Genomic DNA, 16,364 nt, shown 5'->3' on the forward strand with positions numbered 1-16,364 from the left:
TAGGAGGAAAAAAATCAGGAGAAAGGATAAGAAGTGAGCAAGGGAGTAAGTGTGAGCTCTAAAAAGGTGACAGCATTACATGGGAGATAGAAGAGAGCAAGTGAGAGAGATTACGCACATAGTGTGAACCAGCTGGGAGGAGATCTCCATTTTTAGTTGCCAAAAACAATGTTCAATGCTAATGATATACTGTGCCGTTACATTAACAAATATTAAAAAACACTAATATTTATGTATTATTTGATTTCATGCCATACAGATTATTTTCAGTATTGTTTATATGTTTTTGGCGTATGTGTCATCTGTGAGTTTTTTGTGATCTTTCAGCAAACTCCAAAAATATTCTGATTTAATTGTTCACAGTCCTCTCGCAAATAACCAAAACCATTAATATCAAATTTGCTAATATGGAGGGTCAACTGTAGATTGCCGAAGGCTGTTGATGTTGGAAATATTCCTATTATATCTGGATGAAAAGCATCCACTTGCAAATTCTCTTTGACAACTTATGCCTTAGGTCAAGGGCAGTTAGCGTTGGTCCTGGAGGGCTGCAGTGGCTGCAGGGTTTTGTTCCAATCCAGTTGCTGAAGTAGGAAAAAATCCTTGAAATAATAGGTCTTATTTAATTTCATGACTTGTTAGTTGTTTAACTCTGCAGTGTCAGGTCATTCTTGAATCTTTTCTAATGATGATATTCAAATGACTGGAAGGCTAAAAGGGAGAAGTACATTTCAGTACTTTATTAGTGGAGAACTGCTGGTTCTTTTGTCATTTGCATCTTGTTGCTAATAAAGATCAATTTAAACAGTGAATTTAAGCAGTTTAAGACTAAAATAAGCAATTAAGTGATCAAAATCTTAGTGAGATAAATAAATTACTTGTTATTTATGAAGCAGTTGAGTTGGAACAAAAATCAGCAGCCACTGTGGCCCTTCAAGACTGATGATGTTCACATCCCCCACCGATTTAAAGGGTCTGAGTCTTCAATAGCCAATCAATTAAATGAATTTAATTAGCAGGAAAAACTGGTCACTAATTTAAAAAAATGGTCAGAATAAAAACCGATAGCCACTGTGGCCCTTCAGGATCAGTTTTGGGCATCCCTGCTTTAGGTGGTACTTTGTAAGAGAGGTACTTTGAGAGGTACTTATTAGTTAAACTGAAGGCTTATTCTTGTTGAGCATGACTGGTTAGCTGTGGTTTCTCTAGATCAGGGGTGCCCACACTTTTTCGGCTTGCGAGCTACTTTTAAAATGACTAGGTTGAAATGATCTACCTACATTAAAAATGCTAGCTCTATATATATATATATATATATATATATATATATATATATATATATATATATATAAAATATACAGAGTATACTTTATACATAAAATATGTTGTTGTTCCTTGCATAACTGAATAACCCTTATGGCACAATAACAATTCAATACATTTATGGTCAGTACAGTATTTGGATTTAATAATCTTCATGTGGGAAAAGGCTGACTTGCATAAATAAGTAGAGCCGAATAATGTAGTCACGGAGGTAGCACTTTTCCTCATGTTTGGGTACTTTTCCTCTGTGAGTAAGTTCCAAAACTGTCCATGAGCCCAATACTTCCACTGAATGTCATCCTGTAGTGTCAAAATCTCATCCTCCACTGTAGAGGAGTTTTAGGTGAAACAGTGTTACAATTTTTTATGCGAGTGAATCACCCTCAACATCTTCCCTAAATGGATAGCACTTAAATGTAGCGATTGGCTCAAGTAAAGCTGAGTCTTGAAGCCATCTGTCAAAGTCTGACAGACAATTTTCAATCTGCTCTGTGTAGCGTATGCTGTCAAGTTGCGCACATGCCTTCCATTGAACTCCAGCTCTGACGCGAGGTTTTGGATGTTCCCCAAATCATGGTGCTGCAGGTTTGAGGACAGATGTTGCATTTTTTTGTTTGAAAGCATTAACTGAGCTAATCATATTGACCATGGTTTTGTCTTTTCCTTGCAGCTGTAAATTAAGCTCATTCAACATGTTGGTCAGATCGGAAAAAAAAAAGCCAAGTCTAACAGCCATTGATCGCTATTAAGTTGCTTGTATTCTGCATGTTTAATGACAAGGAGAAACTCCTTTTTCTCCGGCCAGGTGTCTCGAAATCTCAGCAGGAATTTCTCCCTGGCCATCTGCCTCAACGAAGGCCTCTTTTATCATCTCTCCATCTTGGAAGGACTTCTTGTGCTTAATGATTGAGTGACTCACCCGGAACGATGCTTCGGTGTGTCTGCCTTTGCTTTTGAATTCAGCTGAGTGAAAAATGACGGCTGTCCGATTAACTGCGATTTTAATTCCCTCTCCTTTCTCTTTCTCAGATCGCTTTTCGGAAGGAAGTCAGTTTCGTAGTTTTTATGAACAGTTCGAAAGTGCCTTTCCACATTTTCCTTCTTTGGAATAGCAATAATAGATTGACAGATCAGACAAACGCACTTCAATTGTGACATTGTAAGAAAAAAAAAAATCCTCTTCCAATTCCATATCCAGCCCATACCCTAAACCACCCTTAAACCCCTTCTTTAGTCGATATAAATTGGAAGGCTAACTAGATCACTTAGATAGCCGGAGTTTTGCAGTAGCTCGCGCGTTTGATCGTGCGTGCGGGATGACCCGTGTGTTAGAAGAAAAGAGAGACTGGCCGCCCTGTTTGTCAATCAGGTGGCAAATGCCATAGGGAGGATATATGATAGACTAACATTTAAAAACATTTTTTTTAATGCAACGCAATCTACCTGCACCACCTTTCCGATCTACTAGTCGATCGTGATCGACGTATTGGGCACCCCTGCTCTACATGAACAGAATCTATCAAAGTGAAGAATTTATCTTTGCTGTTTACAAGTCTGCTGTTGCCAAAAGTAACACCCATTTTATAAGAGAATTAGTAACTTCTCTAAAGAGCTGTTTCTATGCTGTCGTATGTGTATGTAATAGAAAAAGGATTTTGTTGTTCTTTTGCTACATTCCACAGTAATATAAGTCCTAAAATGATCTGCATTCAAATCCCTTTGAAGTGTCTTATTTTAGACTTGTTTTGTCATTTGGAACTTCTATGCTGTCATATGTGTATGTAATAGAAAAAGGATTTTGTTGTTCTTATGCTACATACCACAGTAGCATAAGTCCTAAAATGATCTGCATTCAAATCCCTTTGAAGTGTCTTATTTTAGACTTGTTTTGTCATTTGGAACTTGTCTTCAGGAAAAGTTATTAGTGCTATAGAAACCTTTTGCTAATGAAATATTTTATTTAGTGTCTGTTATAAATCCCCCCACCATGGATTTAGTACACTTCTTCCTATTTCGCAGGGCACATGGTTGCTTCTGTCTAGTCTGGGCATGGAGGTGTACTAGCTGTTATTGTTATAATAGATTGTTTTTGAAGTGTGCTCCACAAAAGTATATTTTCCCACAATTTTGCGGCCTTTAATAAAGCCTTGTAAATGGATATTACACATAAAATAATACAGACTTAAGTCTCCTATAAAATATAAATATATAAAGTTTACCTTTTTTTGTAATAAAAGGCATTTGATCGTTTTTGTTGTAGGCCCAAAATAAACAGAATGGAATATTGGCTGCTGCTAAGGTGATTGACACAAAGACAGAAGAGGAACTTGAAGATTATATGGTGGAGATTGACATTTTGGCATCCTGTGACCACCCTCATATAGTTAAACTGCTGGATGCTTTTTATTATGAAAGTAAGCTCTGGGTAAGTAGCTATAGTGCTCTGAGCGGACTTTTTTCTTTTTAAATGTAGATGAAGCATGTCTTTTGTAAATTATGTTGTACATTTAAAAGCGTATTTCCTGTATGTTCAAGCTTGTGTTTACTGTCAATAAGAGCATTAACATGCACAATTACATATAAAGACATTTTTAAAACAGTATAATTTGAAATACTTTATCTTTGAGTAAGAGCATCACTTTTAACATACCATATACAGTGCATCTGGAAAGTATTCACAGCGCATCACTTTTTCCACATTTTGTTATGTTACAAGAATTCTACACACAACACCCCATAATGACAAAATGAAAAAAGTTTACTTGAGGTTTTTGCAAATTTATTAAAAATAAAAAAATTGAGAAAGCACATGTACATAAATATTCACAGCCTTTGCCATGAAGCTCGAAATTGAGCTCAGGTGTATCCTGTTTCCCCTGATCATCCTTGAGATGTTTCTGCAGCTTAATTGGAGTCCACTTGTGGTAAATTCAGTTGACTGGACATGATTTGGAAAGGCACAAACCTGTCTATATAAGGTCCCACAGTTGACAGTTCATGTCAGAGCACAAACCAAGCATGAAGTCAAAGGAATTGTCTGTAGACCTCCGAGACAGGATTGTCTCGAGGCACATATCTGGGGAAGGTTACAGAAAAATTTCTGCTGCTTTGAAGGTCCCAATGAGCACAGTGGCCTCCATCATCCGTAAGTGGAAGAAGTTTGAAACCACCAGGACTCTTCCTAGAGCTGGCCAGCCATCTAAACTGAGTGATCGGGGGAGAAGGGCCTTAGTCAGGGAGGTGACCAAGAACCCGATGTTCACTCTGTCAGAGCTCCAGAGGTCCTCTATGGAGAGAGGAGAACCTTCCAGAAGGACAACCATCTCTGCAGCAATCCACCAATCAGGCCTGTATGGTAGAGTGGCCAGATGGAAGCCACTCCTTAGTAAAAGGCACATGGGAGCCTGCCTGGAGTTTGCCAAAAGGCACCTGAAGGACTCTCAGACCATGAGAAAGAAAATTCTCTGGTCTGATGAGACAAAGATTGAACTCTTTGGTGTGAATGCCAGGCGTCACGTTTGGAGGAAACCTGGCACCATCCCTACAGTGAAGCATGGTGGTGGCAGCATCATGCTGTGGGGATGTTTTTCAGCGGCAGGAACTGGGAGACTAGTCAGGATAAAGGGAAAGATGACTGCAGCAATGTACAGAGACATCCTGGATGAAAACCTGCTCCAGTGCGCTCTTGACCTCAGACTGGGGAGACGGTTCATCTTTTAGCAGGACAACGACCCTAAGCACACAGCCAAGATATCAAAGGAGTGGCTTCAGGACAACTCTGTGAATGTCCTTGAATGGCCCAGCCAGAGCCAAGACTTGAATCCGATTGAACATCTCTGGAGAGATCTTAAAATGGCTGTGCACCGACGCTTCCCATCCAACCTGATGGAGCTTGAGAGGTGCTGCAAAGAAGAATGGGCAAAACTGGCCAAGGATTATTGTGCCAAGCTTGTGGTATCGTATTCAACAAGACTTGAGGCTGTAATTGCTGCCAAAGGTCGACAAAGTATTGAGCAAAGGCTGCGAATACTTATGTACATGTGATTTCTCAGTTTTTTTATTTTTAATAAATTTGCAAAAACCTTAAGTAAACTTTTTTCACGTTGTCATTATGGGGTGTTGTGTGCAGAATTCTGAGGAAAAAAATGAATTTAATCCATTTTGGAATAAGGCTGTAACATAACAAAAGGTGGAAAAAGTGATGCGCTGTGAATACGTTCTGGATGCACTGTACAATAGTAACAGGTGATTTTACAAGGTTAAGAGACGTCAAACTGAACACCACATACTTTTGTGCCATAAATATGTTTACACTGTACAATCCTGGCATGAGTATAAAGTCATGCTTGGTGTGGTTTATTATTTCTTTCCTCTTTTTTATGTTTAATCTATGAAAACATGTAACTGTATATAGGTTAATCCAGGCATTTACATATTTTACTACTTTTAGCACAAGTGCAAATAGGAAGGATTATTTCTGAGTTGTGGCCACAATTCATTGTGTCTCTTTGCCAGTTATGTTAGAATTAAGGATTAAAGTTGTAATTTAAGTATTTTTAGTTCTGTTAAATTTTAAATAAAAAAATAAGCTTTATCTTTTCACTGCCTTATGCGTACAGAATCAGTCACATAGACAAGGTCTTCTGGTCAGTGTAAGACATTCACCATTTTTCATATATCTTTTCATTTTAACATTTAACAGAGCCATTTTTCCACCATAGCTTGGATACAAAAATATAATTTAATATACAGTAGTTAAATTGCTCACCACTTCTGAAAACATAAAGTTTTAAAGTTAAAAACCCCTCTTAGTCACATTATGATCTTGCCCAGCAGTAGTAGTCCATGTAACCAAAGCATTTTTTTCCTTGGATTATTTTGCAGGTCATTTTGGAATTTTACAGGTAACAAGTAATATCAATGAAGTAAACTGTTACTTTTGTGATGATCATCTTCTTCTTTAAAGACCAGAACATTTCTATATGCCCATCAGACCCTTAACAAAGACTGGTACTCTACAGAAAGATATTTAGTTAATGGACCTTGAAAAACCAAAATAGAAGATTCACACAAGGTGAAACACGCCCCCATGCTTCCTTTCAGTCCAATGGGATGACTTGTCCACTTTCCAATAAAGTTCTTCCTTGTGCCTCACTCCTTCATCTGTCAGTCTTACTTCTTGAGTCCTCTTGTATGTAGCAGCATTAAAATCAATCACTGAGCTGCTTTTGGACCAGCTCGGGGTTCACCAGGCCAGCCTTTACCTCTTTAGCTACTGGGATACCACACTTAAGACAAATAGAATAAGACAGAGCCAAAAATATGGTGGCAATGGAAATTGTCTGTTAACTAGTGGAACATAACTATTGGAAGATGGATTTCAGATTTGGTGTGGGAATTTCAAAAAATATAGTCTATATGTATTTGAACTTGTCTATTACAACATCAGTGAGACTCAGACTTGTCAGTTGAAGGGGCATGCTCTTTCTCTCATTTTTGTGGGTTATACTTGCAAACCCGCAGCTGGAGAATATATATAGAGTTGAATTTGGACAGACATACACCTGCAGGAAAAATAACAGTTGAATGGTTACTCTGCTAACAAATGTTGGGAGTAGTTAGCTTTTTAGAGACCGTATGCCCATTGGATAAAAGGGTAGCATTTATTGATATTGGTACTACTAGGAGAATTCAATGGTCAGTTTGAGAATTACTGATGCACTTAATTTTTTATTGAATTTATGTGCGTGCCATGGATAGTTCATAAACATTTTTTCCCCTTTATTTTTATATATGTACAGTATATAAAATGTACCTGATGACAAAGTAGTTTGTGCCAATACTTAATATGTATTTGTATCAAAGTTATTTGATCTGAAGCCGGCACAATGTTCAAAAGGTCTTTTGTCCCTGTTGGGAACAGAATTCTGTGACCTATTGGTAAACAAGTTGGCTGGACGAGCAAGTAAGAATTCCATAGTAGAATACTTATACTACTGCATCTGCTACAATAACTACATGGTTGTGAGATACCCGGAGTTTAGTAAAGCCTTGGAGAATGAATTTCAGATAGAATCAAAGAGATCCTAGTAAACCATTTGTATCGATTTTAGGTTGATGTTTGTGGCTTGGCAAAAAATAAATAAATGAAAGTTTGACTTTAAACAATACTTTGGACAGAATCCATAAAGCCAACATAGATTGATCTATCTATCTATCTATCTATCTATCTATCTATCTATCTATCTATCTATCTATCTATCTATCTATCTATCTATCTATCTATCTATCTATCTATCTATCTATCTATCTATCTATCTATCTATCTATCATATAGTGCCTTTCACATTTATTTCTGATACAGTATACCTGTGTTGCCCTACTTTGCTAATGATGTGTGCTTTTTCCAAATGCGGAAGTACCATAAGTGCTATTGGCTGGTCTGACAAGCCTTTAGTGCTTGTGCTTAGCAACAGTGCCTAAATTTGCATAGCATAGTCCACTAATTGGTGGACTGTGTAAATGACTATGCAATTCCTTGTTTGTGAATCTTTTGCAACAGCAATCTTTTAGTTTAGTTAACAGATAAACGTGTCTACATCTTTTGGCTTGCCATGCTCATTTGCTGTGAAGCCAAATAATAGCCACTTAGCCACCATTTCATTCATCTGCGCTTTTGTACATTAAATAAAGTACTTTTGTATGTTGTTTTAGTTCTTGCCTATAAACAGTGACACCCTGTGGCCAAATTGAAACTTACAGGAACTGCAAAAAATCAATGGTGGTTTACGTAGTAAAAAATGATGTTCCGCCCCAAGTGAAAACCTCATCAATCAGTGATGTTTAAAGAGGCAATTGGTCAACCTGAGATTTTTATATATTATATATATATTATCCATCTATAATCTGAAGCTTCCATTCAACAGTTTCAGATTATATTAGTGATTCTATGTTGAAACCTGTAGTAAAGTCTTATTTAAATTATTTGTTTTTCTTCCCCTCCACCAATAGATATTAATTGAATTTTGTGCTGGAGGAGCTGTGGATGCAGTCATGTTAGGTAAGTTCTTGGTCAAAATAGCATGTGCTCTTATTTTGCAAGATAGATTATGTTTAGATTAAACGTCCAAGCTGTTGTTTGTGATTGATAATAACAATATCAAGAAGGTGCAAATCAATGAAAATGCTACCACAAGGATGAATAAATAAATATAGGAATAGCAGAAAGAACAAAATATGTAAATAACAAACCTACAGTCACTCTGGGCCTCTCTAAATGACCTTTGGCCCTCCACACCCCTCACTAGAACCCCTGGACCTTTACCTCAGACCAACTGAACATTTGTCCTGCCCTCCTCCTGCTTCTCTACACTCAGCATGAGAGTGGTTTTGAACCAGGAGTGGTCTTCCTTTTTCTCCAGGAACACCATCCTAGAACTCCTCTGAGTAGGTCCTGATGTTCATCTATTCCGAAGCCTGTAGTTGCCCTTGAAGGGTCAGATCTCCAGTGCAGCTACCCAACTAACATCTCAGCTCTTTCAAGTTGGTGACAGTTTCCATTATTTTTCTCTAGTGGCCAGGAAATGTTGTAACCTTTGGTAAATCCTTCCTGGTTTTACACACTTTCTTCTGTTATTATTTTTCTAATGCCCTCAAAGAAGTATGCAAGCTTCCTCCCAGGACACACATCCCTTATACTTGTACTCATGCTAGTTCCATTTCCTGTTTCCTTCACTCAGTACACATATAGGCAAGATTTCCCTGAATGTGTTCTGTCTCTTGTACTTGTAGTTTTAAATAATTTTTGATCATTAATTGCACTTCACTTTTTTGCAGTTTAAAATATTATTTTACTGTATTTACACAGGTGTGATTTTTACAGTGTACAGTACTTGCTTGACATTCCTAATTCTTGAGATGTAATTATACCATTTTCATTATGCAGTACTTGTTTCTAACCGAAATGTATACTGTATACTGTGGCACACACAAGTAATAAACACAGTACAAAGTCTTGAAAAAAGCTGCAAATCTATCAAATGTTCATAAGATAGCCATCAAGAAGATACAAAGCTAGCTTACTACAACAAGTTTACAAGTCAAGTAGAAAAACTTTGCTTTTAAGATAAACTGCTTATTGTTTACTAAGCAGCTTTTAAGTTCTTCTTTGTCTTTTTCTTATTGACAATGTAAGCTTCTGTACTAGACACAGGCTCCCTCACCATCAAAACTTGGACAAGAAGTCCTGTTTTAAATAAAGGACAAAATAAAAAGATCCGAGTTCATTAAAGTAACTTTTCTTGTTGTTTGCCCAATTGTGCTGTTTATTACTCTACTTTGTAGTAGTGTAAAGGCTAATATTCCGGTCTTCTCTCTCCCTCTGGTAAAGTCTGTCTTGCTGTGCTGTTTTAAGGAAGTTCACTTCCAAAAAAAAAAAAACCAACAAAAGACACCAGCGCTAGCTTAACTGCCATAGTACTTTGCATAAATGAGCACCACAACTAAATTACCATCAAGCTTAGAAAAGCAGATATTGAGGAAAAAACTAATCAAGCTTTTTCTAGTAGAAATTGGCTGTTGTAGATTGGTGGCCGATCGATCGAAGCATCACTAATATTATTGTTGTTATTGCTCAGTGCCATGTGTTCAGGTTTGATTGCTAAATGGTCAGTGTCTGTATAGAGTTTGCATGTTTGGTGTTAGAGAACCTTTACATTGGTTGAACTTAGTAAATCAAGTTGATGATTTATTCTAGAAAAGCCTCATTGTTTCATTTTATCATGTAAAGAAAATTTCTGGAAACAGCTGGAATGGAAAACTTATTTCTTTTTTTTTTTTTTTCTTTTTTTTGTATTTTCAGTTTTTCCATATTATATTAGGATTATCTCAGATTGGCTAATGTTCATTTATTCTTCCTTTTTTCATGATTATAGAACTAGAGAGACCTTTGACAGAACCACAAATACGTGTGGTTTGTAAACAGACGCTTGACGCACTCACTTACTTGCATGAAAATAAAGTCATCCACAGAGACCTGAAAGCAGGAAACATTCTTCTTACATTAGACGGTGATATTAAACTTGGTAAGAAAGCAATAAGGTATTCCTTTAATTGTCTTTCAAGTTTTTCATTCAAATGTTATTTTAAAAAAATTTTCATATTTGTAAATGCTTAATCAGTCAATCTAATCAGACAAATCCTGAATGCCTTTAATAAATGCAAAGTTTGTTGTATAATGTTATATAGAGAATTTATTATAAAGTATTATAAAAAATTAAATATAAGTAAGAGAGAAGTATTAGTATATTCTTCATTAGAGACACGAATAGCTGCTTTCATTGAATAATTTTAGTAATTTCAAATGAGTACCGTTTACTGTGGCATTTTTTTTCTGTTAATCATTGTTTGGCACCTTTGTAAAATGAAATTAACTTAAACACAACTCTTATTTTTTTAAATAACAACAATGTAATTGCCAGTGAGCAATATTCCTATTTTGGTGTGCTTATTTGAATGTGCAAAACTTTTGAGTTTTCAGTTTAACAGTTAAACTGCCTGCCGAAAGTTTACATAGGAGATATGGCACTATGGAGGTTTAGGACAACTTAGATCACCCATCATGCTGAGAAAGTTTGTAATAATTAGCATTTTCTTTAAAATAAAAGAAAGATTTTTTTTATATTCTCAATGATATGCAAACAATAACTAGTTAAAGGCAGGAAAAGCTTCTTTCTGTGAAAAATGAAAACAAATACTATATACTGGTGTGCAAACTTTAAGTATGCTGTAGAGCTTGCAGTATTAGGATATTGAATATATCAGGTGGCTAAATGGAGGAGATAGTATTGGTTTTTTCTTCAATTTATTGTGTTTTTTTAACTACATTTTTTGTGTCTTGGTTTAATTCGGTCTTGTCTGATGTTGTCAAGTTAGGCTCTTTTGGATAAGGTGTATTTGATCATGAATAAATGGTTTGAAGCATTAATTGTTATAAAGAGAAAACCAATTCTGATTGGTAGTAATTTTTGCATTCCAATAATGTGTCTACTTTTAGACATTGATGCGAATACAGAGCTATGATTTATATTAAGTTACCCTTGCACAGCCAAGAATTGGTAGTAAATGGAAAGATAATTCCAGGCAGAATGTCAAGCAAGGACAGTAACATGAGCAAGTGTGTTGCTGTTGACATTGCAGTGTGGCATGTGGAACTCAAAGGTGAAAAAAATGAAAATACAAATAAACTGTTTTCATAAAGAAATTTATGAAGAGATTGAGGACCATGAAATAATGAAAAAAAGCAAAACAACCAAATGACAGGTTACATTGTTTAACAAACTTTAACTTTGCGGCTGTCCTGTTACCTCAGTCAAACATAAAGAGTAAGATTATGTGCTTGTATAGCTGTTTACTGAATGTCTTGGAGACTGTAAATTGTCTCAAGGTACAGTGAATGTTTTGATCCCAGGTTTAAAATGCCAGATTTAGTCAAAGAAACCAGCCTGCACCTTGAACAATTAGACATGACTTTTACATGGGGTACAACACATTTTATACATCTAGAAGATAACTCTATATATAGCTGGAGCATGAAAAAAAAGCCTTACACAGTTTTTTATGGGGATATTGGCTTGTTTCTACAACCCTGTTTCTCTCTATTCTGGGCACAGTTTATTCAATTTTTTTTTAATTAACCAGGTAAGTCACCAAAAAACCTAAAATGTAAATGGTCAAATTTCATAAAACTAAACTGAAAATGAAGTGTCAGATGAAAACAGAATGGAGATAAAAAAATCATTTAAAAAGATAGAACTGCCTAAACTGAGACAAGCAGGAAATAGAAGATTCCCAGTTGAAAATTTCCCTTTGAAGAAGAAATACAGCACCTCATCCACATGCTGAAAAGATAAACAGCAGAAGAAGTCATGTCTGGAATTGCTTTTTTTTTTTTTTTAAGGTTAGGAAATTTTAATACTTATTTTAAAAAAAAAGCGAAGTTAGTTCAGAAATAACTTGATCAGATTTGAGTTTTAATTGCTCAACTTGTATTGTCACAAAGTTGTAAGAGGAAACAAAATGATAGTGTGATCAATCAATGTCTTTCACAAACCCCAAAAAGGAATAGAAGTTTTGCATTCATTTTCTGATTGTGTCAAACACGTTCATAGATGTGCGTTTAAGGATCCATCAGATTTCTAACTGGTTTATATAGTTCACAGTTGCAGGCAAAACAAAGCATGCACTGTTATTGATACATACGAGACTGTGCACACTGGCATTACTAAAATCAGCTGTGAGGCAAGTTTGAGATGAAGTGGCATGGCTTGCCTATACTGGTGATGAAATGAGCTGCTTCATTTGTTAATACCAAAATAAAATGTATTTTTTGCACAAAGCACTGTGATTATGCCAGCTAGCAGAAAGGGTAAAATGGCATACTTCTTTGCCAAATGTGTTATTTATTTGGTTTTTGAAGCCAGATCAGTGTTCTTTAGTATTATCCATTAAGTGTAATGGAGTCTACCAGTCACATTGCAGATGAAGCTAATAATCTACTTTTATATAGGCTAAGCAATAACAAAGTCTTAATTCTCACATATGGCAAGATACTTTGAAAACAGCAAAACAAACGGTGTTTTACAGGAGTTCTGAAACCAGTGGAGTAATGTAAAGCTTCATGCAGGTAATTAAAGTTTGTTCAAATTTATTAAAAAAATGGATAGATTAGTAAAATTATAGCTCCAGGATTTTCTGTCATTTAAAATTGAATCTAATTGACTCATCCATTAAATATTACTATTAAAGTTTTTAACCAGCTAATGATGCAAACATAAATCTTACAGTAATAAATGTTACATACCTAACAGAGTGATTCACTGACAAGGAAGATTTTTAAAACATTTTGTTACAAACACTGCTTTAAAGAATTTGTTTAAATTAAAATATCCTGAATGACCTTGGAATTCATGAATTCAACAGTGCAGATATAATATTTGAATTTTTATTTTTAGTATTGGTTTTATGCAGTATTTTTCAGCTACTGAAGAGAAAATGTCAATTATGTAATACTGGCCTACCTAGAAAACAAGAGAGGGACTTGCATGCAAATGCTATTCGTAAGCTATAGTTTCTGCATATGTAAAGGCTACTGCTGCCTACAGTCCTGAGACTGAGGAAGAGCTTGTGTCCACAGTCCATCTGCAAGTTAAACAAAGAAAGTGTCTAGAAATATGATGCCCTATTGTTAACTCTCCCTGATTAAGTTATCAATGTAGTTATTATATTATTATTTATTACATATATATAATTTTATTAATGATTTTTGAATGTAGAGTGGTTGGGAGCACCCACCACATGCCGAACTACCTGGATTGGGGCCAGAGTTCAGTGCGTGACACTTCAGGACCATACTGGAACAATGTGAAGTTTTTTTACGCTGGAGTTGAGTGTATAAAGTTGTGTACAGTTCAGAGACACAGGGTAGGAGCTTTTCCCACAGTCAATCCACTTGTTGAATGATGAAAGTGTCTAGAATTACATGATCCCCTATTGTTAACTCCTTTATATTATTTGTTGTTAAGCGATTCATTTAGTTATTATCTATCACATTTATATTTCTGTTAATGATTTTTGAATATTTCTTAAAGGAACAGTTATTGGAGTTGAGCAGCTAAGCATTTCACTGCATATTATACTATGTGTATAATTTGTTTGTGACAAGATAAAATTTGATTTGATAGTTGGGTAAGTATTTGATGAGTATACTAGTATTTTAAAGCTGCTGCTATTAGTGTTTCTGGGTGATACAGTGGTTAAGGCTTTGGATTTCAAACCCTGCAGTTGTGGGTTAAAATCGTATTTTATCTATCTGTACTGCAAATGGAAAAACAAAAGAACTGTAACTGTGTCTCAAATGTTGTATGTCACTTTGGATAAAGACGTCAGGCAAATGAATAAATGTAAATGTGTTAATGTTAATCTATTATATTACAGCAAAAGGAAAAATATTGTTCACTTTAATAGTGGAGTATTTCTAATAAAAAATTGGATTTCTGTTGTTGCTGTGCTGTCGAATAGGTATTGAGTGTGACAGAATTTCAGTGGTATTGGTATTGAATGCTGAAATTCTGTTATGTTATCAACTTCAAAGTACATGTGAATTAGGTTGTAATATGTTTGTTTCATGTCTGAACTAGTGTCCTGGCTGCCACAATTGAAAGCCACTTAGAATGTTGCAGTATTGGTATTGAATGCTGAAATTCTGTTATGTTATCAACTTCAAAGTACATGTGAATTAGGTTGTAATATGTTCGTTTCATGTCTGAACTAGTGTCCTGGCTGCCACAATTGAAAGCCACTTAGAATGTTGTGGTATTTTAATAAAATTTATTAAATAGAACTTTACAGTAAAATAAGTGTCTGAGGTAAATGACGGTATCCATAAAATAAAAAAAAAACTTTGACTTCAGAAATACCAAACTTATCCATTAAAAGCATAATAACTTAATTAACTACTTTTTCAGTTGTTTTTAATAAACTTGAAGATTTCCAGAATCACGTACTTAAACCTGTTTTTATTTTCTTGTAGCGGACTTTGGTGTCTCTGCCAAGAATACTCGAACCCTCCAACGAAGACATTCGTTTATAGGAACTCCATACTGGTAAATAACTTTTTTTTATTGATAAAAAAATCTAATTAAAAACTGTTTCAAATTACAGTAATCCCTCGCTATATCGCGCTTCGCCTTTCGCGGCTTCACTCTATCGCGGATTTTATATGTAAGCATATTTGAATATATATCGCGGATTTTTTGCTGGTTCACGGATTTCTGCGGACAATGGGTCTTTTAATTTCGGGTACATGCTTCCTCAGTTGGTTTACCCAGTTGATTTCATACAAGGGACGCTATTGGCAGATGGCTGAGAAGCTACCCGGCTTACTTTTCTCTCTCTCTTGCGCTGACTTTCTCTGATCCTGACGTAGGGGGATTGAGTAGGGAGGCTGTTCGCACACCTGGACGATACGGACGCTCGTCTAAAAATGCTGAAAGATTATCTTCACGTTGCTACCTTCTGTGCAGCTGCTTCGTGAAGCGACATGCTGCATGGTGCTTCGCATACTTAAAAGCTCGAAGGGCACGTATTGATTTTTGATTGTTTGTTTTTCTCTATCTCTCTCTCTCTCTCTCTCTCTCTCTCTCTGCTCCTGACGAGGGGGTGTGAGCTGCTGCCTTCATTGTAACTGCTTTGTGCCGCGGTGCTTCGCATACTTAAAAGCTAAACAGCCCTATTGATTTGTTTGCTTTCCTCTCTCTTTCTGACAGTCTCTGCTCCTGACGCGCACTCCTTTGAAGAGGAAGATATGTTTGCATTCTTTTAATTGTGAGACGGAACTGTCATCTCTGTCTTGTTATGGAGCACAGTTTAAACTTTTGAAAAAGAGACAAATGTTTGTTTGCAGTGTTTGAATAATGTTCCTGTCTCTGTACAACCTCCTGTGTTTCTGTGCAAATCTGTGACCCAAGCATGACAATATAAAAATAACCATATAAACATATGGTTTCTACTTCGCGGATTTTCACCTTTCGCGGGGGGGTCTGGAACGCAATCCCCGCGATGGAGGAGGGATTACTGTATATCATTTATAATCATTTTGAAACAGTGCAATTGATTTTAATGTGAATGTTCAGATAAAGAGTTTTGTCATTAATGGCTTTAATGCACATTTTGTTAAAAAATGCTGATAGTCAAAAATCTAATTTTCTTTTTGTTTGTTTCTCTACAGGATGGCACCAGAAGTAGTCATGTGTGAAACGTCTAAAGACAGGCCTTATGATTATAAGGCCGATGTTTGGTCCTTAGGAATCACATTAATTGAAATGGCACAAATAGAACCACCACATCATGAGCTAAACCCCATGAGAGTGTTGTTGAAAATTGCTAAAGCAGAGCCTCCTACATTAGCGCAACCTTCAAAATGGTACGATTCATCACTAAAGTCTGTAGTTTTCTCATTAATGACAACTGTTTAAGCAAATAAT

General features: G+C 35.9%; 1 protein-coding gene across 2 annotated transcripts in view; it reads left to right on the forward strand.

Moving 5' to 3' along the window:
* Positions 1 to 16,364, forward strand: part of slka (STE20-like kinase a) — a 107,412-nt gene that overhangs the window by 47,762 nt on the left and 43,286 nt on the right. For both annotated transcript variants that reach the window (XM_028795871.2, XM_028795872.2), the window contains exons 2-6: positions 3,584 to 3,748; positions 8,335 to 8,383; positions 10,257 to 10,406; positions 14,912 to 14,984; positions 16,109 to 16,303. In XM_028795871.2, the coding sequence (XP_028651704.2) occupies positions 3,584 to 3,748; positions 8,335 to 8,383; positions 10,257 to 10,406; positions 14,912 to 14,984; positions 16,109 to 16,303 (632 nt within the window). The remainder of the gene's footprint in view (positions 1 to 3,583; positions 3,749 to 8,334; positions 8,384 to 10,256; positions 10,407 to 14,911; positions 14,985 to 16,108; positions 16,304 to 16,364) is intronic.

Source organism: Erpetoichthys calabaricus, chromosome 2 (assembly GCF_900747795.2).
Source record: "Erpetoichthys calabaricus chromosome 2, fErpCal1.3, whole genome shotgun sequence".
NCBI lineage: Eukaryota > Metazoa > Chordata > Cladistia > Polypteriformes > Polypteridae > Erpetoichthys > Erpetoichthys calabaricus.